This window comes from Eubalaena glacialis, chromosome 19 (assembly GCF_028564815.1).
Source record: "Eubalaena glacialis isolate mEubGla1 chromosome 19, mEubGla1.1.hap2.+ XY, whole genome shotgun sequence".
NCBI classification, from domain to species: Eukaryota; Metazoa; Chordata; class Mammalia; order Artiodactyla; family Balaenidae; genus Eubalaena; species Eubalaena glacialis.
In genome coordinates, this window is record NC_083734.1 from 12,260,257 (window position 1) to 12,284,349 (window position 24,093).

The 24,093-nt window shown below is 57.7% G+C and overlaps 2 protein-coding genes across 3 annotated transcripts in view; both read left to right on the forward strand.

Moving 5' to 3' along the window:
* FBXO39 (F-box protein 39) overlaps window positions 1–2,350 on the forward strand; it is a 41,073-nt gene extending 38,723 nt beyond the window's left edge. The window contains exons 4-6 of the transcript XR_009698223.1: window positions 364–554; window positions 1,910–1,952; window positions 2,089–2,350. The gene's annotated coding sequence lies outside the window, so the exon portion shown is untranslated. The remainder of the gene's footprint in view (window positions 1–363; window positions 555–1,909; window positions 1,953–2,088) is intronic.
* A 161-nt stretch (window positions 2,351–2,511) lies between these two features.
* Window positions 2,512–22,008, forward strand: SMTNL2 (smoothelin like 2). Of its 2 annotated transcripts, none has more exons than XM_061175119.1 (8): window positions 2,512–2,590; window positions 10,398–10,488; window positions 11,008–11,244; window positions 11,911–11,986; window positions 12,867–13,046; window positions 14,101–14,218; window positions 14,529–14,680; window positions 21,053–22,008. In XM_061175119.1, the coding sequence occupies exons 2-8, from the start codon at window positions 10,434–10,436 to the stop codon at window positions 21,177–21,179; spliced, it is 945 nt and encodes a 314-aa protein (XP_061031102.1). In that variant the 5' UTR covers window positions 2,512–2,590; window positions 10,398–10,433; the 3' UTR covers window positions 21,180–22,008. The 2 variants fall into 2 exon arrangements, with proteins under 2 accessions (XP_061031102.1, XP_061031101.1); XM_061175118.1 differs by having other exon boundaries at window positions 2,519–2,999.
* The last annotated feature ends 2,085 nt before the right edge of the window (window positions 22,009–24,093 follow it).

Below are 24,093 nucleotides of genomic sequence, written 5' to 3' on the forward strand. Positions count from 1 at the left end.
TCCTCCCTCCCTTCTTCTCGCCCTGACCCTCTGCCCCTCTTCCTCCCACTCCTGGTTCATCTCTCCTCTCCTAGGCTCACCTCCAGCTACTGACTCAGTGGTCTTTTTTTTTTTTTTTTTTTAATCAGTCATCAATTTTATACACATCAGTGTATACATGTCAATCCCAATCGCCCAATTCAGCACACCACCATCCCCACCCCACCGTGGTTTTCCCCCCTTGGTGTCCATACGTTTGTTCTCTACATCTGTGTCTCAACTTCTGCCCTGCAAACCGGTTCATCTGTACCATTTTTCTAGGTTCCACATACATGCGTTAATATACGATATTTGTTTTTGTTTTTCTCTTTCTGACTGACTCAGTGGTCTTACTGCCGAGGGAGAGGAGCCAAGGGAGATGGTTTGCTTCTCGTACTGTCTGCCCAGAACCCACCGTGAGCCCCATCTCTGCCCTTGACAGAGTTCCTACTGCAGCCGCAGATGGAGACCTGCCCAGCCCCCAAGCAGCCCCACCCAGATGTTGTCACAGTGGATCAGGAGATAACCCGGCTGAGGTGGGAGAGTGTGGATGGATCCTGGGCAGCCAGTCTCTAGATTCTATCACCCATTAGGGTTCCCACTCTAGAGACCTGGCCAGCCTTCCTTCTCCTGGAGGCTGGGAGAGAAGGCTGGACCCCTGCCCCCCCAACCACCCTCACCTATGCTGCCGGTCCAGGCACAGGCCCAAATGCACATCCACTGTAGGGCCAGGGACCAAGCTGTCCAGCCCCTCCCAGACCTCCCCACCTGGTCCTTCCTCAGGTCCTGCAAACGAAGAGGCTGGGCTTTTCTGGCTGAGAGCTGGGTCTCTGAACTCCAGGCTCCCGGGCTCAGACCTGGAGGGGCTCTGAGTGTTACCTGGGGCAGAAGCTGCAGCAGCCGCCTCTCTCCTAGTCTCTATCAAAGATTCTACCCCGAGAAAGAATGCAGGGAGCAATTTGGCTCACCCTGTCCACACAGCTACTTGGAACACACACACACACACACACACACACACACACACACACACACACACACACACACCATGAACGCCTTTTGGCACTTGACTTTCTCATGAAATAATTGCTGGAAGGCTCCTTGGATTAGGTAACCCAGCGTTCCTTCCTGTCCCCACGGTGGAGGGGGGAAAGGGGGGACCAGCGTTCAGCATCTGTTAGGCTGATCCAGTTCCTTTGCGGCAGAGCAGGCCAGCCCAGGAGGTCTGTGGCTGCAAACATCTTTGGAAGCCTAATGTGATGGGAACAAGCCTTTCAGACCTCTCGTTCCCCAGTCATCTGGCTGTGCCTGCCCAGCCACCGGGCCTCCTCCAGGTGGGCCATGCCTGGGAAGGAGAAGGCTAATCAGGAAAGATTTTTTTTGCACAAAGAAGGATGGGGTGTTCCCATTTTTATTTTAAATCAATTTTACAATATATGTGGGAACGTACAGCATCTTTGTCCATCATCCTACAATTCTGAAGCAACAGCTGTTTTCACTCCTCCCTTTCTTGGGACGGTTGAGGGGTGGGGGGTATGGAAGGGAGGAATATCTGGGTTCAGGCATGAAAGGAGTGTTGAGAGGGAGTCGAGGTGGGAGCCCCGGCCTGTGGATAGAGGCCAGGGACCAAGGCTCTGATGGAGGGAGGGGGGTGATTAATCCCAAGGTCGCCGATCCTAGGATTTGGAGATTGGGCCCTAAGCACGCTCTCCTCTGTCTCTAACCTCAGTCACTCATGGATCCCCTAGCAGGGGCCCCTCAGTGAGCCCCGAGACCCTATGACCACCGGCAATAAGGATGCAAAGATCTTGCTACACAGAGTGGGTCTGGGAGGGGAGAGCACATAATTGCAGAGTCAGGGAGGGACCTCACCACCTGTCTCCTTCTCCCTTAGGTCTTATAACAGGTGCAAGAAATTCCAGGCAAAGATCCCACAGGTGAGTATGTGTTTGTGAGGGCCGTGTGCACGGCGTAGAGTGGGCAGTGACGGGCACAGGGTGAGGGTCGGGGTTCTGGGAATTACTGCTGCGGCTCTCAGGTCTCCCTGAGCAGTGAGGGGGTCCCTACCCCCAGTAGGACCTGGGCCCTGCGAGTGAGAGCCCCGAGGGAACGCATAACCCACGTCCGCGGTCTCCGAGGTAAAGTCCACTTGGGGATCGAGGCCTTCTTCAGGTGGCCCGCAGCCCCTCCCCCAGGCCACACGCCGCTCCTCCAGGGTCAAGGGGGGCTCGGCCTCCGCACTCCCTGTGCAGCTCCGCACCGCGGAAGAGGAGAGGCGGAGTGAGCTCTTCTCCTCCGGCGCCACCGGGGAAACCCCCCTCCCCCACTTCACTGCATCCCTCGGGTCGACGGGACAGGGGCTGTCCCCCCGAGCCGCCTGGCCCCGCCCCCTCGGCCCCGCCCCCTCGCGGCGCCCAGTCCCCCGGCTCGCGGGGCCCGCCCCGCCCCCTGCCCGCCCCGCCCCCTGCCCGCCCCTCCCACCAACCCTCGGGCGAACCCGGCCGCGGGCGTCCAGTTGCTGCCCGGAGCTGCGGAGGTCGACTGCTCGCCCGGACAGGCCTGATCTCCCTCACACGTAAGCGCTCTGCCCCGCCATGGAGCCGGCCCCCGACGCCGAGGAGGCGCGCACGGTGCGCGAGGCGCTGGGCCGCTACGAGGCGGCGCTGGAGGGCGCGGTGCGCGCGCTGCACGAGGACATGCAGGGGCTGCAGCGCGGCGTGGAGCAGCGCGTGGCCGAGGCGCTGCACCTGGCCGGGCCGCTGGCGCGCACGGTGACCGAGCTGCAGCGCGACAACCAGCGGCTGCAGGCGCAGCTCGAGCGCTTGACGCGCCAGGTGGAGGCGCTGGGCTTGAAGACCGGGCTGGCCCCCGCGCCCGGCACGCCCAGCCCTCCGCCCGCGCCTGGCGTCCCGGACCGCGCGCCCCGTCTGGGCACCGCGCGCTTTGCCAGCCACGCCACCTTCTCGCTGTCCGGCCGAGGCCAGGTGAGCCTCGGGGAGCGCCGGCGCCTGTGCGCGTGCGCCGGGGGAGGAGGGCTCCGCGACCCCCGCCGCGCCTATAGGTTCCGAGTGCGTGCGCCTGCGGGACTGGGCGCTGCTCTGCCACCCGCCGCTGCGACTCCGTCGTGGGGGTCCGGCCACCATCCGGCGAAGCACCGGCTTAGCCTGCTCGCTGCACCTGTCTTGGCCCCCCTCCCTTCGTTGCATCCGGGCCCTGTTCGCCCCGAGTTCTGTCCCCCTCTCTCCGCTGTCCTGTGGCACTAAGGGCTTGGGCGCTGTTTAACACCGCCCGGGGCCCGGCCGGCGTGTTGGGGTGGTCAGCAACCCACCCCACCCCCACTCCCACACCTCCACTGACGCGCCCCCTGCGATGCCGCTTCACTGAGGCCTGACGGTCCAGGTTATTGATTAACCCAGACTGAGAACTCAAGCCCGGGTGTGTGTTGGGGCAGGAGGACGCCGTCTGTTGGGGCGCAGCCGGGCAGCGGCGTTTGGGAACTCGCAGGGGGTAAATCCTTACCTTGAAGGGAGAGAAGGGGTGGCGGTGGGGGCCAGGGGGAACCAGTCGTGAGCAGTCTAGATTTCCGGGGTCAGTGACGGGCCAGAGGCCCACACGGCTGGGTGTGGGGCGGAGGCCGGTGTGGACCAGTCACTCCCCTGAGCCTGGGGCCGCCTGGAGCGGCGGGTGAGAAGGTTCCCATGGTGTGTGCAGTGGCCCATAGGTGGGATTTTCCACCCTGCCAGGCGTGTGCTCCGGGGTTGGGGTGCCAGGGTCTGGGTAATGTGCACCTGCAGTCCCTCCTTGGTTCAGTCCATCACGCCTTCAGATCTCTTGTGTGGGCTGGGCTGCACCTCCAGGGGCCAGGAGGAGGGGGATCAGATTAGCCCCTGCCCCTGGAGGTCCCAGCCAGGGTGGGCGATGGCCCCAGACCGAGCAGTACCAACATTGCGGGCAGCCAGAGCAGATGTTCTGCCCCAAACACGATTGTCCCGTCCTGGTGGGTGTCTCAGGCTGGCTTTGTGCTGGAGGCCAAGGACCTGCTGCTGCTCGTGGAGGGGGCGGTGTGTGGGGCTGTGCCTGCCGCCTCAGAGAGGCTGAAAGGACTCACCGGCCGGAGGCGAGCCTGGTGGGTATGAGAGTAGAGGGAGGAATTGTGAAGGCCCCTGGATGCTGGCCCGGGGAGTTGGGCTTTGCCTTGGGGGGTGGGGTGAGAGGTTCTTAAACATGCTGGTGGCAGAGCTCCTGGGTCTCCCGGTGCTCCGTGTGAAGTGCCTAGAAATGGATACACTTAATTCTGTCCTGTAAGCGTGACCACTGTTTGACCATGGTATAAGATCACCATTGTGAGCTCACACGTACCTAATAAACTGTGTCATCGGCTGTTTCTGAGATTTTATTTTAACACACATTTGCTCCTTGTCTGCTCGTGGAAGCAGCTGTCCAAGTTTTCGAAAAATGCTTTCAGAGTCATGTAAATAGGTACATGAATTCACGCAAATATGTGAGAGGAATCTCTCCAGTCATCTAAGTTTTCTCAGTGGGGAATGGCCGTTAGTCACGTGGGGTGGGCTAGTCCTCTTGGCTATGGGGCTGGTGGGCGAGGGGCACCGGGCAGGGGAGGGACAGGGTCCTCCTTGTATCCAACAAGGTCCCTCATGGATGGATGGCAGGTTGGAGGGTGGCTGGAGACAGGATAACTTAAATGTGGTGGTCCAAGGAGAGGGCGGCCAGAGCTTGGGGAGCCCTGCTGGGGAACTCCTGAGTCACACGTCTGGTGGAGATGCTGGGTTCCATTTGGGTTGTGCTGAGGGTGTGAGGCTGTGGGACATCCAGGAGAAGGTGTCCCAGAGCAGGCGGAGTCACAGATCTGGTCGACGCCAGAGGTCAGGGGGACATCAGGACAGAACTGGTGGTTGAAGCCCTAGAATGGGTGAGGTCTTCAGGGCAGCCGTGCAGAAGGAGAGGGTGAGGCCAGAGCCCTGGGCAGAGGCCAGGGAGCTGGGAGGCCCTGGAAAGCCCATTCTTAGACATGGAGAGAGGGAAGTCCTTCTGGAAGAAGAGGTTGGGGGTCAGCAGGGATGCTGCCCCTCGTTGAGGGATGGAGACACCGTTGAGGAGTAGGTTCTGGACTTCAAAAGAGCCTGAAGGGAGGTGGAACAGCCAGCAGAGTTGAGCACTGTGGGTAGAGGATGGTCGAGGTCTCCAGTGGGATCAGAGGCTCCCTGGGCCTGAGGCGGCTTCTCCCTGCCCGACCAGAGGCGCTGGTCCCCACTTCTCTTGCAACCCACCTCTCTCTCGCCCACCCGGGCTCCGAGCCAGTTTCTGGCGGGGAGGGGTGCTGTGCAGAGTCATCCACACGTTCTTTTTTTTTTTTTTTTAATTTTTATTTTATTTATTTTTAAATTTTTGGCTGTGTTGGGTCTTCGTTTCTGTGCGAGGGCTTTCTCTAGTTGTGGCAAGTGGGGGCCCATTCTTAATCGCGGTGCGCGAGCCTCTCATTGTCGCGGCCTCTCTTGTTGCGGAGCACAGGCTCCAGACGTGCAGGCTCAGTAATTGTGGCTCACGGGCCTAGTTGCTCCGCGGCATGTGGGATCTTCCCAGACCAGGGCTCAAACCCGCGTCCCCTGCATTGGCAGGCAGATTCTCAACCACTGCGCCACCAGGGAAGCCCCATCCACACGTTCTTGCTCATGGGCTGTTACCGGCAGCTTGTGAGCGGACACTTGGTCGTGAACAAGGAATCGGGGCTCCGGGGTGAGACTGGAAAGAGTCTCAGCTGGGCGCCGGGGCTGTCTGGCCTCTCAGACTCCCATATTCCCATGTGTGTGTTGCTGGGGACCGGGGGGTGGGCAGGGTGGTCTGGGTAGGAGGGTCTCACCCGCGCACGAGAGCCAGTGGTGGCAGTCGTCAGGCAGTGCAGAGGCTGGTGTTCCACTGCCCCTCTGTAACAGGCAATGAAATTTAGAGACCCTTGGTTGAGACCCTTTTGCTTCCTGCTATTTCAAACCAGGGACTGCAGGGGTTGGAGGTGGGTCATATTCAGCATATACTTATGCCCTGAACTCAATGCAGGGTTGATCTAGTAATCCAGTTCTGAGTGCACAAACCTTGACCTTGCTAGGTAGTGAGTAGCCAGGGAGGCTCTGGGAGGAGGGAGAGGGCAGGGCAGTAGGGTGGGAATAATCAGGAGTACTCCCTGTAGGAAGCCTGAGACCCTGCAGCAAATAGGAGCTGCTTTGGGCACATTTGTTATGAGGCCTTGGGGACATCTCCCAGCTGGACCTCAGTTTCCTTGCATCCAAGGGGGATTGGCCCATCCCTGTTTGGCCCCTGTGCCGAGTGGGCTGCGTAGTTATAACAGTGACATCAACCCGATCGGTTCGTAAGAGTGTCCACGGAGCCGCAGCTGTGGTCTGGCTAGTGGAGGGTAGCCTGAGGCCAGGTTTGGCCCAGGAGGCTGTGCCAGAGTTGGTCCCTGGAAATGTCCTCAGCTGAGCTGGAGCCACCAGGTCCCCACGTCAGAGGCAGTGGAGCCCCTCGGGAGCGACAGCCAGGAGCAGCATCGAGGTCCGATGTGAAAGAAACCAGACTTGCCTTATCTGCCTTCCTTTCCCAGACACACTGTGTGATAAGAGAGCTAAATGCTTTGGGGAGAAGTTTGAATTGAGTCTTTAAAACTGTGGTGTGAGGGAGGAGGAGGAGGAGGACGGAGCAGCCGTGTTAGGGGCTCAGAATGGGGGCTCTGGCCGCATGTGGGCTGTGCTAGGCACGCAGACGTGCTCCCCTGCCCAGGCGCATGAGCCCACGTGGGGTCAGGCAGCCCCAAGAATGCCTGAACTATTATTCCTGGCCTCACAACAGTGTTTAAACACTTCCCCAGGGAGAGGGTCCCTGAAATCAGACTCACCCCCTGCCTCTCCCCCCTAACATTCCCAGGCCTGGGCTTTCTCACAGGGAGCCTCCCCCTTCTTCAAACAAAGCCCAGATCTTGGGAGTGTGAGAGCCAGCTCCCCAGGACCTGTCTCATCCCCAGGGCTCTCCAGTGACTTCTACTCTGACCCCAGCACACAGAACCGCCCCCCTTCCCTTCCCTGTGGCTGAATCAGGCTGCCCCCACCGAAGGAAGACCACTGGGGGAGCATGCATGCTGGGGGCCCTGTGGGTGGGCTCAGGGACTCAGATCCTGCTGGAGCAGTTACCCCGCTCTCCCCCTCACCTGGCTAAGATGGCTAGGGCCCGGCCTCACAAATTTGTCTTGAGTTGTCCTTCCTGCTCCTGGAAAGCATGAACGCTTTGTGGATAGAGCCCTGGGTTGGGGTAGGAGACCCAAACCTTGACTTTGCTGCTGCCTTTGGTCACGGGGTGAGGTTAGGGATGACCCCCACCCGCCAGGCTCGTATGAGGGGTTGGAGGGTGGTCTCTGGATGAGTTGAACGAGCAGTGGGTCCCAGTCTCGGGGATGGGGTAGTGAGGGGAGTCCGGCCTGCCAGTGTGAGTCAGCCCCATCCCCTTTCCCTCCTGCTTTGCCGGAGACCCCTTGGCAGGAATCCAGCTGGTCCAGGACCTACTTCCTGCCCGATTGTGGCGTCTGGTCCCCCTGGGGCATCATGGGGTGGGTACGGGGCCTGCAGTGTGCGGGGGGCGGGGGGGGGCAGGTGTCTGTGGGGGGCCCCCCAGAGAGACCCACATTCCTGGGAAAATGGTTTCACCAGTGGCCGGGCCCTCCAGACCTCCGCCTAGACCTGCGGAACCTGTTGGACCAGAGTAGAGTGAGTGGGCGGGACGTGAAGCCCCCAGAGCTGAGCGCCCTGGTGATGGGTGGGGGCTGGGTTCAGGATGGACTGGCTGCTTCTCCTCCCTCTGCCGAGCTGGCTTCAGGTTAGGCGCTAGGGGTGCCCTCCCCACTCTGGGGTGTCAGGAGTTGCCCCCTCTTCTCCAGTGTTCCTGCGAGTGGGGCCGGCCCGTCCCGCTCCATCCTCCTGAATCAGAAGTTGGAGGAGTCACCTCCTCTCCAAGCCCAGGCTCTCCCCAGGCTCGAGTCCTGTCCTCTTCCACCTCCCCAGGGTCCCCACGCCACAGAGGGTCCCATCACCCGGCTGGAGCCTTTCTCGCAGCCTATAAACATTGTCCTACCTCATCCACCTGGAGGAGCCCCTTCCCCCGCCCCTCATGGCTGCAGGTACCGTGTCTCCATCTCTCCCCGAGGCTGTCTCCTGCACCCACCCCCACCTCTGATGCAGCTCCTAAACTGTCAATAAGAACCTCTTTTTTTGCTAAACCCAAAGGACCTTTTTAGATCTTGTCTTGACCTTCTTCTCCTTGACCTGAGGCCACCTTTGGAGCCACTGACACGCCAGCCTTCTTGACACACTTCCACCTGCCTTTCTCCACGTTCTTCTGGTTTTCTTCCTCCCCCCTCTGGCTGCTGCTTCTTATTCTCTTCTGCAGGTGCCTCTTCTGCCCCCAGATGTGGTGCCCATCGCAGGCCCCATCGGCCCTGAGCCTGCTCTTCCTCTGCTGTGCTCCAGATGTGAGACCCCTGTTTGTCCATCGTTTGTCCGTCCTTCCTCTTAAACATCAGACTCAAATATCCAGCTACCTCCTGACCTCAACCCCCTGATGCCCCAAGGACACCTTACACTCACCATGTCCCAAACTGAAGTTCTTATTTTCCCACCGATCCCCCCCACCGCCATAGTCAAGTCAGCTGGGCCCAAAGCCCAGACTTGGAAGAGGTGTGACTGCCCCGTCCCTCCACATCCACGTACTCTCCCCAAACCTTTGAGTCCTTTTTCACTGCCCCATCTCTCCTCCCCAGGTCCCCATGTGGGACTAGTGAGGTGACTGGCCATCTGGTCGCCCCCTTCCATGGCACTATGTCACTGGCTTCTGAAGGATGTTCCTAAAACACAGCTGACGACCTTCAGTTTCTTCTTGTCCAAGGAGTCAAGTCCAAGTGCTCCAGGCTGGCACCTTGGGCTGCATGGTGCTTCTCCAGCCACCAGATCAGAATGCTTTGTGCCTTGCTGTCTATCTGCTTTGGCAGATACTAGTCGCTTCCACTCCTGGTCCACCTAGCTTACTCTAGACTGGCTCTCAGCTACCCCTGCCTCTGGGAGGCTCTTGCTGACCCACTGGGCTGGATGAAGTCTGTCTCAGGTACACACCCTCATGCTGGCTTGATCTCATCTCACAGTCCTGGCTCCCCCACCAGACTGATCACCCCCTTGGCGGGGTGGACACCTCTTGCACTGGTTGCAGTGATAGCTGAGCCGTCGGGGGCCAAGGATGGGCCTTTGTCATTCTGGGAACCTGGTAGACAAGGGGGCTAGGTAGTCTGGAGGCGTCTAAGGAGAGGTACGGCCACCTCTCAAGCCACTCATCATGGGCTCTTAGTAGAGCCCCGGATCGGGGTCTGCCTGTGTTCTCCTCTTGCAGGGCAGACCCTACCAGCCTCACAGATGCTCCGAGCCCTCCAACCTTCCTCACTGTGAGAAGGGCAGAGCCAAGGTTGAGGAGAACATCCCTCCTGGCCACAAATCTCAGCTGTTTCTCACTGTGTAACCTTGGACTGCACACATCCCCTCTCTCAGCCCTCAGGTCCCATCTGTAAAATGGGTGTGGTGGCACCTTCCTGGGGGGACAGAAGCAAGTTGGTTTAAGTGGCATGCCCAGAAAAAGGACCTGACGCTTGGCAGACGCTGAAATGGCAGAGGCTTTGCATAACCTACTCCCTCATCTCCAACAGGGAAACCGACCCAGAGGGGGCACAACCTGACCTGGGTCACCTGGTGGCTGGCGACACAGCCAAGATGCCAGGTTCCCTGCTGGCTCTTGGTTTTGGCTCTCTCTCTGCATGACACCCCCCACTGCTGTAGCCCATAGGGGATGGAGGGGCCCCATGGAGCCAATCAGGCCTCTGTACTCTGGACATCCAGGCAAATCTTGTGACCCTGCAGCGTGAGGGCTCCTGGGCCCATTGTTGGCCCGGAAGGACCTTATGTCGCTGGGTTTGGGCTGCTCCCACACAGGCAGCCACCGGGATGAGCAAGGTCCAGGCTCTCCGGACCCCAGGCATCTGGTCCAGCCTGGGGGAAGGGGTAGGGCGCCTTGCACACACTTTCAGAACTCCCAGTCTTGACATTTGTCCCTAGCATTTTGGGGGTCTGGGATGAGCCCCGTGGAGGTGTTTGCCTCCAGGATCCTAGGGGCTCAGCTGGTGAGACTGAGTCCTGTGTGACCTTGGCCCATCACTGTACCTTCCTGAGGCTGTCTCTCTCAAAATTGAGTGTTGTTTGCCCTGTCAGAACCAGGGGGGTCGTTGGGGGTGCGGGCAGCTGGCCCCGGCTGACTAGGCCTCGGTGGTGTTTGTCTTTCTGTAGAGCGTGGATCACCATGACGAGGCCGGCGAGTCGGAGATGAGAAGGACCTCAAACTCGTGCATCGTCGAGAACGGGCACCAGCCTGGGGCAGGTAGGGCTGACGGCAGAGGAGAGCGGGCTGGGTAGCTTTGGGGTCAGGGCCTCAGCCACGCCTCTGTGCCAGGCCACCCCTTGTCAGGGATGGAGGACTTGAGCCTAAACCCCAGTGGGTGGAGAGGCTGCCAGGAGAGCAGCCTCATTCAGTGTGAAGTAGAACTTTGTAAACACAGAAGAAAATGAGAGATCTCGGAAGGTGGTGAGCTTCCGTGTTCCTGGAGGAATGCAAGCAGGGGCTGAGGAATCGTCCAAGCACTGAACAGGGTAGAAAGTGGACTGATAGGCGACTATTTATTGAACTGTCTATGAGGGAAAGTTGGAGCAGACGCCAGCTCTGGTTGGAGCAGCGAGATGTCCCCAGCAGGGGGAGGTCAGGGAGGCTGGAGTGGTCAGGGAGGCCTTCCTGGAGGAGGTGGGAGGAGGGTTCGCAGAGACTGGAGTCCTTCTGGGAGGGTCTGAGACCCCTGTGGATGCCACGGCTGACACCCCCAACCCTGCTGGTCCCATGTTCCAGGTCCAGGTGATGGACCCCCTGAGACCACCCAAACCATCCCGGCACCAGAGCCCCCCAAGCCTCGCCCTGCGAGCCTCTCCTTGCGGCTGCCTCACCAGCCAGTCACGGCTGTCACGCGAGTCTCCGAGAGGTTCTCTGGGGAGACGTCAGCTGCAGCGCTCTCGCCCACGTCTGCCGCCGTCCTGGGGGGCCTCAGCCCCAGTGAGGCCACCACACCCTGGACTCCCAGTCCCAGTGGTAGGAGCAGGAGGGCATGGCCTCAAACTGGGAAGGAGGGCAGGGACTGGGGGCGGTTGGCAAGAGACTCAGAAAACCTGGGCAAGCCCCAGCCCCCCTCTGCTGTCACTGCGACCCCCTTCCCTAGCTCATCTGCTCCGTCAAATGGGGCTCATCTTTCCCGACTCCTCCCCCCAGAGATGCTGAGTAGCATCGTCCCCCACGGGAGATGACTGTGGCTTTTACTGCAGGTCGAGGCTGTGGTTAGAAGGTGGCCTCTTACCCTGCACACTTTGGCGTGGTCCCCGGGGCCTGTCTTGGGCCTGGGGTCAGGCCTCAGTGGTGTGTCCTGGGGTTGGACTGTGTGGGTTTCCAGAATGAGGGCTCGGGAACAAAGTGTTTGCTGGATACGCAGCACAAGAGGCCCTGGGCTCTGTGCTCTCAAAAGCGGGGCTGGGGGCGGGGGACACTTTAAAAGACCTCTTTTATGTCATTGCTCTATGTTCCCAGCATCCTTTCTCCTCAACTGTTGGCCGAGGCAGGGCCAGCTTAGCCCAGGGGTCCCGCCCCTGCCCTGAGTGACACTGGGTAAACGGCACAGGGCCAGGTCAGAGGAAGGGAGGCTGGCAGTGGTGACCCTCCCCGAGGCCAGGCTTTGTTATTTCTCTCCCTTGCTTTGTCCCGAAGAGAAGAATTCTTCTCTCCCACGGTCTTTGTCCAGCTCTGGCCACAGGGCAGTGACGGCCAGCAGGAGCAACGACAGGTGAGTCGGGGCCCCAGTCCCCAGTGGGGGGAGGTCAGCCCTCCCCAGGCAGCATCTGGACTTTGCCTTGAACCCAGGCTGCCCGGGCCCCTGAAGGGAGCTCCCCGTGCTGACCCAGGACCAGGCACCCTCCTGGGCTTGGTTCCAAGGGAGAGCAGCGTCACTGGGTGGGGTTTGAGCAGAGGACATGAGGCTGCGGGGCTAGGTGGAGGGTTTTGTTTGGAGAAATAGGGCCTCGGGCTGGTTTCTCTTAGCACCCTTGAAAGCAAGTCTGTGCAAAGATTGGAGGGGGTGTCTCAGTCCCCACAGGAGGATGGAGCGTGGGACGATCTCCCACTTTCCTCTCCACGCATCCTGCTTTCCGCCCGCGGCTGAGGAGGTCTCTAGGCTGGGGCAGGTCTGCTGCCTCCTGGCCTGTGGTTGTCCCCATGCTCCCCCAGGCCCACTGGATTGTGATCGGAGCTGGGGAAAGAGGCTGGCTTGGCTTTTGTCCCCCCTTTTAGTAATAAAAGGAGAATTGTGACTTTCTGGCAAACTGTTGCAGCGGAGAAACAAAGGGGATCTTTTTTCGTGGTGGTGAGGAGGGGGCCTGGTCCTGGTGGGGCCGGTTCTGCGTACACCTCCTGCGAGGAGGGTGCCCCCCGCTCAGCCCAGGCACGGACACCTGCCGAGGGGCCCACTGCCGGCCAGGCCTGCCTCGGACAGCAGCTCAGTTTGGAAAAGCTGCAGAACCGGTTGGGGACTAGAGCAAGTGGTGCTTCCTCCCTGCCTGTACCCCGGTTGCTGCCTCATTCTACACTCAGTGGGGTGGGGGGCCCGGGGCTCAGGTGAGCTAGTGATGGGCGGGTCTTTGTTCCTGACTCCGTGGTTCTCTCCTCAGCCCACCTCTGGTGACGCCACCCCAGTCTCTCCCATCCCCGCAGCCACCAGCCACGACTCAGGCCCATCGGCAGGGGGAGCATCGCCGGGAGCTGGTGAGGTCGCAGACGCTGCCCCGCACCTCGGGGGCGCAGGCCCGGAAGGCGTTATTTGAGAAATGGGAGCAGGATACAGCTGGCAAGTACGGATGCTCTCACCCCCCGCCCCCCAGACCAGTCGGGGCCCCCAGAGTAGGCCTGGGCCCAGACTAGGGTCAGGCAGGCACAGCACGGCAAAGCTGGCCCTGTCCTGTTCCCCTGGGGGCAGTTCCCCAAGATGTGACCAAGATGTGACCTCTTGGGCAAGACACAAGGTCAGGGCCGGCTACGGAGTGGGCTGAGGGATAGGTGGCCCCAGCTGTGGGGAGGAGAGGAGGGGGCAGGGAGCCAGGCAAGGCCTGGGGAGAGCCTAGGCCCCCTTCCCCCAGTCCTGGAGGGGCCCCGGCTGCCCTCACACCCACATTCCTCACCCAACTGTAGAAGTTGGTTTCAGTGCGTGACTGGAGAGGCCAGAGGGCGGTCACTGCGATGCCCAGCAGGAGCTGGAGGTGACACAGCGAGACCAGCCCCCTATCACGCCCCAACCCCCGCTCCCATTAGAGATGGGATCCACCTCTGCACACATTTATCCAGCCCTCCTGTCCGCTGGTGGTATTGATGCCTGTTGCTTGTGGGGTGCGGCCCAGGCGTATTTGATGATGACCACCCCCAGTCCCGCTCCCAAGGCTCTGACTCTAGTGAGTCAGAAGGGACACCCAGGAAGTGTCCCGCTGATCCAGACAACCTGATCTTGGCCATTAAGGAGTGTCCTTGGGGCCCAGAGGAAGAAACCATCGCTCCAGGGTAGGAAAGAGGGCGGCCCCAGAGGGAGGCCCAGAGGAGGGGTGGGATGAAGGGAAGCAGGGAGTGTGCTCCAGACAGACGGCAGGGGCACGGGCCGTGCGGCCTCAGGTCCTCTGCCCCAGGATTGCCCACGTGGGAGGTAAACAGGGGACCTGGAGGCTGGAAGGGGGTCTGGTCGTGCCAAACTCCATCAAGGGAGGCTGTGCCCTGGGATGGGGGGCTCATGCCTGGACATGGGTGTGGGGTTGGAGGGTTGCATGCTGCCTGGGTGAGCAGGTGGGGCACGTTCTCGGAGTAGATGGCAGCCGGGGGGCAGCCCCCCAGCCCCCCAGCAGGCCTGCCCTCTCTCTGCAGGGGGAAGGGCGAGACCCGGGCGAAGCTGAAGCGCTCGCAGAGCTTCGGCGTGGCCAGCGCCAGCAGCATCAAGCAGATTCTGCTCGAGTGGTGCCGCAACAAGACGCTCGGCTACCAGGTGAGCCCGGCCCGACCGCTGGGACCCCGGCCAGAGGTGGGAGTGGGCACCGCCCCCCCTCCCACTCTTGTTCCCCTGCCCGGGACAGGAGCCCCAGTCTGGGGCGGAGGGGTAGGAGCTGGAGAAACTGTACACTCCCGATTGGTCCCCAGCCGCTGCAGGTGGAGCCCAGCAGGCACGGCTTGTTGCTGAGCTGGGTGGATGGTGGGCCTGGGGAGGGGCTGGGAGGACCTGCTTGGGGGGTCGAATCAGGTGGAGGAGCTGAGGCCGGCGCTGTACTCCCCCTTACCTCCCTGCGTTGGCCTCGCAGCACGTGGACCTGCAGAACTTCTCCTCCAGCTGGAGTGACGGGATGGCCTTCTGCGCCCTGGTGCACTCCTTCTTCCCCGATGCCTTCGACTATAGCGCCCTGAGCCCCGCGCAGCGGCGGCAGAACTTCCAACTGGCCTTCACCATGGCCGAGTGAGTATGGCGGGTCCCCTGGCTGCCGGCCCCTCCCAGTCCCCAAGCCCAGTTCTGCCCTGCGTCCGGCACAGGGGCCGGCAGGACGGGGGCAGCTGTCCGCAGAGCTGAGAGCCTTGAGGCCACCCAGTCTGTCGCCTCCCGTACGGATGGAGAGACTATGGCCAGGAAGGGGGGATTTTCCCCGGGCCACCCGGCACTCAGTGGTAGAGCCAGGCTCTCTCCTCTTCTCGTGCACCTGCCCTCTTGGCTGGTACCCGGCCTCTGGTGTGCGGTCTGCCAGACCAGCCACAGACAAGGTGCAAGGGGCAGTGGGACAGGGTCCCCCGGAGCACTGAGCCTGTCCTCTCCAGGCTGGTGAGAGATACAGTTGCTTGGGAGAGCCCAGCGGCTGATCAGCAGGAAACTGAATAATATCTGCCTGGGGGACATTTTAGGCTTCTCCAGTAGGTACATTTTGCTTCCCTAACTGTCGTAAAAGCGTTTGATATGAAATTGCCTACCTTCTTAAGACCTGCTCATAGGGAGAAGATTGGGTGAGGGGTGATTCTGGGTTCAGGAGGTGCTCAGGGAGCTTGGCATTTGGTTATAGGCTGAGGGCTACCCGCAGTGCCTCAGGAGAGTGGCAAAGAGGGCTCTGGTGAGGGTGCCTTCAAACCGAGTAGGCAGGAGGGTTTAACAAAGGGATTCCTTGCAAACATGTGGGCAGGAGTGAGTGAGGAGCCAGGCGCCGTGGGGTATCCTTGGGCCTGGGAGAACAGCTCTGTGGAGAGGGCTGGCTGATAGGAGCTGTACTTTGGGGCAGTGGGTGCGACCAGCTCACAGTGACCCGGCAGGAAGTGAGCTGAGGGAGTAAACCCTCTGCCCTCCCCCACCTCCTGCCCTCACGCCAGGGCCTCCTGTGGGCTGAACACGGAAGGCGGAGGGCAGGGGAGCTATTGCTGCGGTCCATCGAGTCCGCGCCCCCACTCCAGGGCGGGCACAGGGCAGAGATGAGGGTGCTGAGGGCTGCCTGATGCTGGGCTTCATGGAATTAGGGGGAGGAAGGTCAGAGGGCAGGAAGACCTCCCCAGGGCTGAGTTTCCTGGAGGGAACATTTATCGCTCTCTCCTGCCCGCCCGCCTTTGTGCCTGGTGGAGTGAGCCTCTGGCCACCCGTGTGTGCCTGGCCCCCCTTGTGTCTTGTCTGCGACCCCGGTGCCCACGTCCGGGAGGTGCTCTCACGTGCTGGTGGAGTTGGAAGAGCCCTCCCTGAAGCCTGGCCTGCCCTCCCCCCGGTCTGTTCCGCCCCACGCCTGGCCCCAAGCCCGGCCGGGGAAGGAGTTGGATCTCACAGGTTACAGCCCCGTGCCCGGTACTGCGGGTCTCGCTCTAGGGGCAGAAGGGAGACCCTGACTTGTTGGCGTGCCGGTGTTGCCCCTGTTGTGTTGTCTCGGATGACCTGCGTGGCCTCTCGCCCCCGTGGGGTCATAAGAACTCCTTGTATACTTTGGAAGCCGTCTCTTTCCTGGCTGCTTAGGATTAGCTGTCATCCTAATTGCAGAAACAGCTTTGGACAGAGTGTGTTACACAACCGAATCCAGACGATGCTGAAGTAGCGCCAAGTTTAACGGCTCAATGTTGAGGAGGGGGCGCCTCCCCAGGAGGAGGCCCAGCTGCTTGGAAGCCCAGAAAGGGTGACTGTCGAAAAGCAGATGGTCAGAGTGTACAGGGCCCGGGCTCTGATGTGGGTACCCAAGACCCACCCCCGCTGGGTGAGGCCACGCTTGTCTGACAGTTTTTCTCCATCGAGTCCAGTGGGCCTGGCGGTGCCCGCTCAAGCCCCGGCTGCCTTGGTCACCCTCAGCCCTGGACCAGGCTGGGCTGTGGCAGGGAGAGGGGTGCCCCGGGCCCCAGGATGGTGGTCCTGCACCCCAGCTCGCAGGGAGCGTAACTTCCCTTGGCGGCCAGAGCCAGAGCCATTCGTGGCTGTGCTTTCCCAGCACGAGGTGTGAGCTCAGAGAGCCTCCAGACTCCAACCAGATGTTCTGTTCCCACATTGGGGTTGGGGTGTGGGAGCCTGCTCCAGGCTGTGCCTCCCTCCCACCCAGAGCAAACAACGCGGTGAAAACTGGGCCCCGCCTTCTGGCCACCTGAGCCTGCTCCCAGCTGGCTGGGGAGGGGAGGGGAGGGTGGCCTTCGGGCCCCTGAGATGAGTTCTGGCTTTTCTGCTGACTCGAGAGAGGGCCGGGAGGGGCGCCCACAGCCGGCCTGAGGGGGAGGAAGGTGCCTCCCCTCCTGAGTCGTCCGGGAACTCAGCTCACAGGTACGTGGGGGGCCTGCCTGCCCGAGGCCTCCTGGGAGGATGGCAGCTGGGCTCACCTAGTTTCTTGGACAATAAGCTGGTTAGAAAAGCTGGAAAGAAAGCACAAGGACACCTACTTGAGGATACTGGCTACCAGTGTCTTAACAGACACTCCTTAGTTTTGCCAGCAAAAGCCAAGCAGACACGCGGGGCCGGGGGAAAGCCATCAGGGGCCACGCAGGCAAGCAGGACATTGCTGAGAAAGGCAGTTTGCGGTGGGCGGTGTAGGGTGACGGGAGCCTGGGCTCTGATGAAGGCACAACCTTCGGAAAGGAAAAGCAGCCATGGACAGGGTCCCTGCACGTCAGGAAGGAGAAGTTTCCAGACCCTTCGGCGAGCAAGGGGCCTTAAAAGCACAGAGACGCATCCAGAACCTGGGGAGCAAGAGGGGTTTGTGATGCCCCTCCCCCTGATAATTTTCCTCCCCAAAGATTCCCCGGGGCCTAATCTGTGTGAGTGATGCGGTGTTGACAACGCAGTGAGCTCCCCTTGTCCGACAGGTGTTCGGGGCTTGGAAAGCGGGAGGACCAGCTCCTGTCGTGGGTGCTTGACCCTCTGCACCCGTCTCTGCTGAGATGGAGAGTGCGGTGTAGGCCCGGGGCCGGCCGTGTAGCTGAGGATCCCGCTTGCCCTTCCGGGAATGTGTCCTACTCTCAGGTTACAGCCCAGCTGAAGGAGCTTCCAGGCTATTTGTAGTGCCCATGTGTCTCTAAAACCAGATAGGAGGCTGTAGTCCGAGCCCTGGCATCCCAGGCTGCATTTAGAGAAGGCTTAAACAAATAAAAATAACCCCTCAGGCACCTCCTCCACCTGCCTGACAGGCTAGCCCTGTAGTGACAGAAGATCACAATAGGATAGTAGTAGGAGAAAATCCTCTAACCCTTTTTTAACCCCAAACAAGGTGGGGCTGATTCATCTAAAATTGGTAGTAGGCAAATGATAGCTCTGGTTCTTGCTGCGCAGTGACATTTGAAATGACCTGTACTTTCTCCTTTGGATTATTATTCCATGCTGTTTGAACTATTTAAAACAAGTTTGTGTTTTCACAAAAACAGTTTTGTTTTCATTTAAAAGGCAATTGGGGCCTCTAATATTTTGAGGCTGAAATGTTTTTATAAAAGTCAATGTTCATCATCATTTTCCTTTACTCACTGCCTGTCTCAGGAGCTGTGTCCATAGCTTCTAGAAATCTTATCATTACTGTCACGGCTGGTTGGGGTGGGGTGGGGACCAGATGGATGTGGCTCAGTCCCTGGTTTCTGGGGAAGCCAGCACCTTGCCCATAGCTTCCTGTCTGCGGGGTAGAGGGCGATACCAGGGTCAGACCTTAGCGCCCATCCTGAATGCCACCCTGGGCAGGGGCAGGGGTGTCATTAGTGGGAGGGTCAGTGCAGCCTCTAGAATGAAGAAGGGGGTCAGCCCAAGTTGGACAACACTTGGAACATGCCAGCAATTCTAGAGAGAAACCAGAACCCGCTCAGAGGAGAGCCCCCAGGTACCCACTGGGGGCACAGTGAAGGAACCAGACATGTTTAGTTTCAGGGAAAGACATGGATATTAAGATTCTTTTCCAACATGTGAAGGGCTCTTTTGTGGGGAAAAAACAATTAGACTGAGAATAGCCTTGTGAGGCCAATAGGTAGAAAGTACCAAGAGGCAAAATAGCGTAAGAAACGTGAGGGAAAACTTCCTCCTGGCCAGGGCCGCCTGCAGAGGGATTGGAACGGTGCTTAGAGGAAATTAGGGCCCCTTCCCTGCACCTGGAGGGGAGCATGGCCGAGGCAGGGCCTTCACCAGGTGGTTGGTGCCTCTGAGGGGGGTGTTTGGAGGGTGGGATTTCAGTTCTCTTCCAAGGCTGAGGTTTAGGGTTCTAATGGTGCCCACGTCTCCTGGGGGACTGACTACTGAGGCCACTGCTATCAGTGGTGATACCTGGGCACACACCTGGCATTCTCTGTCTGCAGCTCTGGGAGGGCAGGAGGAGCTCTCCCTGCGCTGCAGGTAGGGAGAAGGGCATCAGAGGCCACCTGATAGCTCAAGGAGGTGAACTCAGGTCCACAGCCTCCCCAGGAACTCAGATTTTCAGTCCTTGACTATCAACGAAGCACCTCTGCGTGCATATCCTCGTCACAGCGTCCACTCCCCTGACACCGAGCCCCGCCCCGGCCCATCCTGGGCAGCCAGGGTGCCCGTTCATCGGGCCAGAACCACTCGCCACCCTGCGAAGCCCTCGGCTTCCCTTGCAAGCTGCCCGCTCCAGACTGAGGGGGAGCCGCCGACAGGATCCAGGACCGGTGTCTCCGTTTCGCCCTGACTTTCGGTTTCTGATAGGAGGCCCGGCGTCAGGCCAGCACCACAGGATGGGCCCCGTGCTGACGTTACAGTGCTTGTCTTTGGAGCACGCAGGCCCAGGAGCCGGCAGGGACTGGTAGAAAGTGCTTGGGGTACAAGGCACCACCTCCCAACAAGAACAAGCCCACCGGGAGGGGGAGCGGAGGTCGGGGGCTGATTTTCCACCGAGGAAATGGCACGGAAGGGTGAAGCTCTGGGCAGAGCCAGGATCTGAACCCAGCTCTTTAGAGTTCCCATTCAGGCCTCTTTTCCCTGATGACCCACTCTGCTGCTTGGAGCAAACCATGATAATACAGACAGCAACAGTGAGCATTCCTAACGTTTACTGAGCTCTTCCGATGTGCCAGACACCGTTCCTGCTGGTTGTGTGATTAGCTCATTAATCCTCCCACCTCCCTGTGAAGTGGCTATTATCCAGTCGGGGAAACTGAGGCCCTGAGAAGTTAAGTGTCTTGCTCAAATCATATAGCTAGCAAGGATACAGCTGGGATGTGAACAATGTCACTCACGGACTTATGGATATGGGGGCAAAAAGACCGGAGACCCTGGAACTACAAGAGTGTACACAGCTGTTGAAGCTGATTGGACCGAGTGCAGTTGCTTTGGGCCTTTTGGGTTCGGCCTGATGACACGGCACAGGGCGGGGCTTTGCTGGGCTTGGCAGAGGGTTCCTGCTGTTACCTCCCAGGTGGATGCTCATCTTCCCACCTCCATGAGACCTTGAAGCCGGGACCTTCAGTCCCCCTCCCAGCTGGGAATGGCAGAGGGAACAGCTTTTTTTGCAGCCCAGTGAAAGGCCCCAGTTTCCACACGCATCTACACCAGTGGGCCAGAAGTTAAACCAGTATTTCCCAGAGCATGAGGCGGGCCCAGGGCGAGGTTGAGGGGAGGCTCACAAGATGATCTGAAGCAACTTTTAAAACTTTGAGTTGTTGTGACCCTTGAGTAGATAATAAAATCAATTTTTAGTGGCTCACGACCAGCATTAAAACAAACAAAACCAAAAAACAAACAAAAAAAAAGGTGGTGAGAGAAATAAAGATGAAATCTAGAGAAAATATGAGTAGTAGAAAAGGTCAATATCTTTGTGAAACTTTATTTCCACATAAATGTATGTGCTTGCTGAATGAATCACGATGAAACACCTCTAACTGTGGGTTATGGTTAAAAAAAAAGAGTTAAAGACACTTTTAGGAAGCATATGGGTGAATTTATTTATTTACTTTATTCAGTTTACATTTATTTTTATAGTCCGTGCTGATTCTCCATATACTGCTGATAACACATTGATCATTTTTTTAGTGAAATTTAATTTTGGAGCTAAATTTTTATTAATAAAACTAACCTTTTCGATTAATATAAGTTTGACTGAATTAATAAAATTGAATTTTTTAACAGAACTTAATTTAGTGAAACCTTAAAGTGAAGTTGAATTTCACTGAAAATTTAAAGTAAGTCCAGTTATGTAAAAACACGAGTCGTAAGGGCAGTTCCTGGATGTGGGAGTCTGGGAAACACTGCCTTAGAGAAAGTAACCGCAAAGGCTCTTCTGGGGTGTTGTGAATTCCCAGTTGGGGAGCACTTGGGAGCCTCCAGCTCCGGGCCAAGCTCTGTTCTGGGGCAGCGACGATGGCTGATGGCTGGGGCCGGCGTTCTGATGGGGCTTCTGTGTTTCAGGAATCTGGCCAACTGTGAGCGCCTCATTGAGGTGGAGGACATGATGGTGATGGGCCGCAAGCCGGACCCCATGTGCGTCTTCACTTACGTCCAGTCTCTGTACAACCACCTGCGTCGCTTTGAGTGAAGCCCCTCGGGGCTGGAGAGCCAACCCCCGAAGGAGTCGGTGGGGCCGCCTGTGTCCCGGAGTCAGGATGCCCCCCGAGCAGAGTTGCATTCTGCTGTGAGAGAGCTGTTTGTTCTGTGCCGCGTAACCGCGCTCCCCAACCTGCCCGGCTGCGTTACTGATGGGAAAGTACCGCTGAGCTGCGTTCTGACCGCACTGATCACAGCCAAGGGCTCCAAGGAAAAGGAAGGCTTACCAGAGAGAGAGAAATTGGTGCTAAGTAATTACCTTCCTTAAAATAATAATAATAATAATAATGCTTGTCTGTAGATTCTGGAAGGCTGAATCACAGTGTTCCCTCTGCTGAACTGGATCCATTGGCTTTACAGGGTTGCATTGACTACCAAGTGTTTTTTAATCAAAATACCCAGAGTTTTCTACTTCCTCACACTATTGTAGCTTCCTTTCCTCCCTCGCTCTGGGCCACTGCCAGGAAATATAGAGACGCTTAATCAGCAGCTTGACAAAGAAGACTGAAGTCTTGGGAAGAAACTGTTTAATCACTCCCAGGTCCTGGGCAGCAGATGACCTGCAAGTCACCTCGGCTCTCTGGGGAAATGGGAGGGCTCTCGCCTGGTCCCAAAGTGGTCCTGTCCTTCCCAGGAGGGCTCCACACGTGTTTGGCTAAGAATAGGCCCTCGGGAAGTTAACACTTTTAGGGAAGGACAGGCCTTTGGTGTTGCGAGGTGGTTTTTATTCACAGCTTTTTTTAAGGGATTTGCTGCAGATATTTATAAAAAGTAACTCCATCTGTACCGCTGACCGTTTGTACATAAAAAGATGTGTCGCACTTCGCTTGGGATTTGTTATTTCTGTTTGGGAGATGGGGTGCCTGGGAATAAGAGATTTCTCATCCATTCCAAATGAAAATCTGCTTACATCCCGCCCTCCCCCCTTAACTGTTTCTGTACCAGAATCACCACCCAGAAAGTTGAAAATCACATTTGCTCTTTTTGCATTTGCCTGTCAGTCACCCGTCTCCGTGTCATGGAAGGAGCATGGACAGAAAGTCCCCCCTTGCAGTTCTGTCCCCTGGAAGTTGACTGACAGATCTGTGATCAGCAGTGGGGTGGTCCCGCACGTGGGGGAGCCCATCGAGGGGCACTGGTTTATTTTCACAGCTGTTTGGTGGTACAAAAAAAGCTGTTAGGGTTTTAGTAGAACATCTTTAGATTCTATAAAGCCGCAGCCATTAGCTTATTCTTATTCAAGAAGCATTTTCTAATCAGGTTGGGTTTTAGCCATGAACTTGGAGAACTTCCCTTTAAGGAGTTAATATATGTCTTTAGCTCATGCAGTGGGTTCTAACAACCAGCATCTGTGCCTTCTCAGAGTCACCTGTGGTCCCTTGTGTTGGGATAGAGCTCTTCGGGGGTGTCAGGAGGAACACGGCAGAGCTTGCCAGGTGGGTGATTGGTAGTCTCAGCAGATTTGTTTGTTCAGGCTGCAGTCTTGTCCCATCCTTTGGATTCTTCCACGGTGGGAACCACTCCCTTCCCAGCTCTTGTCTCATGGAGGCTCGGGAAGGTGAGCCCTATTACTAGCAAAGACACTGCACCTGGTTTTTTTTCTTACTGAAGTTTAGGGTTTCAAACCTAAAGCCAATCCAAGAACACAGGGGCTCTATAAAAAGCATGCCTATACATTACTGAGTCCTTGCACATGTTAAGCGGAACTCTCCTGAATTGCAGACGTGGTCTTGCACCTCTGCACATAAAATAGAGCAGATCCTGCCGGCGTAATGAACAATTTCTCTTAAATTGAGGCATGGTGTCCCTCATGTCTCACATTCAGAGTAATACAGGCTAGATATCTTTAAAGTAGGTTCTGTAATGTTCTCGTCTGTGGTTTGGGGGGAGGGGCAAATGAGGGCTCATAAGCTTTAAGGGGTTTTAAACTTGATTATCTCCAAGACAAAGCCTGAGGGTTCCAAGGTGTGGGGCAAGTAGGGGGGGTCCAATCTCAAGACATTTGGAAACCATCGTTTTAGATCAGGGTTGCACGGAAAGTTCCCATTTGTGAAATTGGACGTAGAGTCGCCTTCTACCATGGTACAGATGGTCTCACGTGTTTATTCCCCATCCCCACAACACCTCCCGAGAGGAATTATTTCTCAGAGCTGCTTGTATTCAATAAGATTCTCCTGCTTTCCCAGATAGATCCCTTCACCTGGATTTTGTTAAAACTTGTTAAGTGACCAAATTGGCTTGTGCGTTTCCCTGAAGGGAATGTTTCGCCAGAGCCAAGATGGGTTTTAGCTTCTCTGACAGCTGATGGAGATTTTTCTAGCCAAGCGAGAGCTCATAAGCACTTTCTGAATATGATCTTGTACATGCTGGTTAGAGGAGAACGTTCAGGCCAGGTGTTCGGGGAACAGTCTGTGAAGGCCAACGAATTTCGCAAACGTGTTCAATGATGAAAAGTTCTCAGCTTTCCCTGCTGCAGCGGTCAGTGCTCTGTAACTGGAGGAGACATGTATGAGAGGATATTTTCTTTTCTACCATCCCAGGTCTATGTGACTCCAGGCGATTGGATGGCGCACTAAAAATGCTGAGTAAGTTGGTCAGTTTTAGGTGGGACATTTGTGCAACCCAGCGGAAGCAACTCTGAATTGGGTTTCTCGAACTTAGTGACAGGTCACCAACTCGTTCTGATGACTCGATTATGCCTGTTGAGACGGCCAACTTGATTCCCCTTTGTTTCCCTCTCTGAGCTACGCTTTCACATCCACCCATCATCCCCTTCTGCTGAATGATGAATGTTCTCGGTAGGATTATTTTCCGTCTTATCTGTCTCGCTTTTGAGATTTGGTTTGGGCTTGCTTTTAAAGCCTTTGATCTCTTATCTCTTGGTTCTTGGACTTGATTTGACATCA

Bases quoted from the DNA above. Each gene is read 5' to 3' on its own strand.
- SMTNL2 (XM_061175118.1), top strand. From the start codon at position 2,610: ATGGAGCCGGCCCCCGACGCCGAGGAGGCGCGCACGGTGCGCGAGGCG. The intron at 3,000-10,397 runs GTGAGCCTCGGG...GTCTTTCTGTAG, and splicing joins CGCTGTCCGGCCGAGGCCAG to AGCGTGGATCACCATGACGA. The intron at 10,489-11,007 runs GTAGGGCTGACG...CCCATGTTCCAG, and splicing joins CGGGCACCAGCCTGGGGCAG to GTCCAGGTGATGGACCCCCT.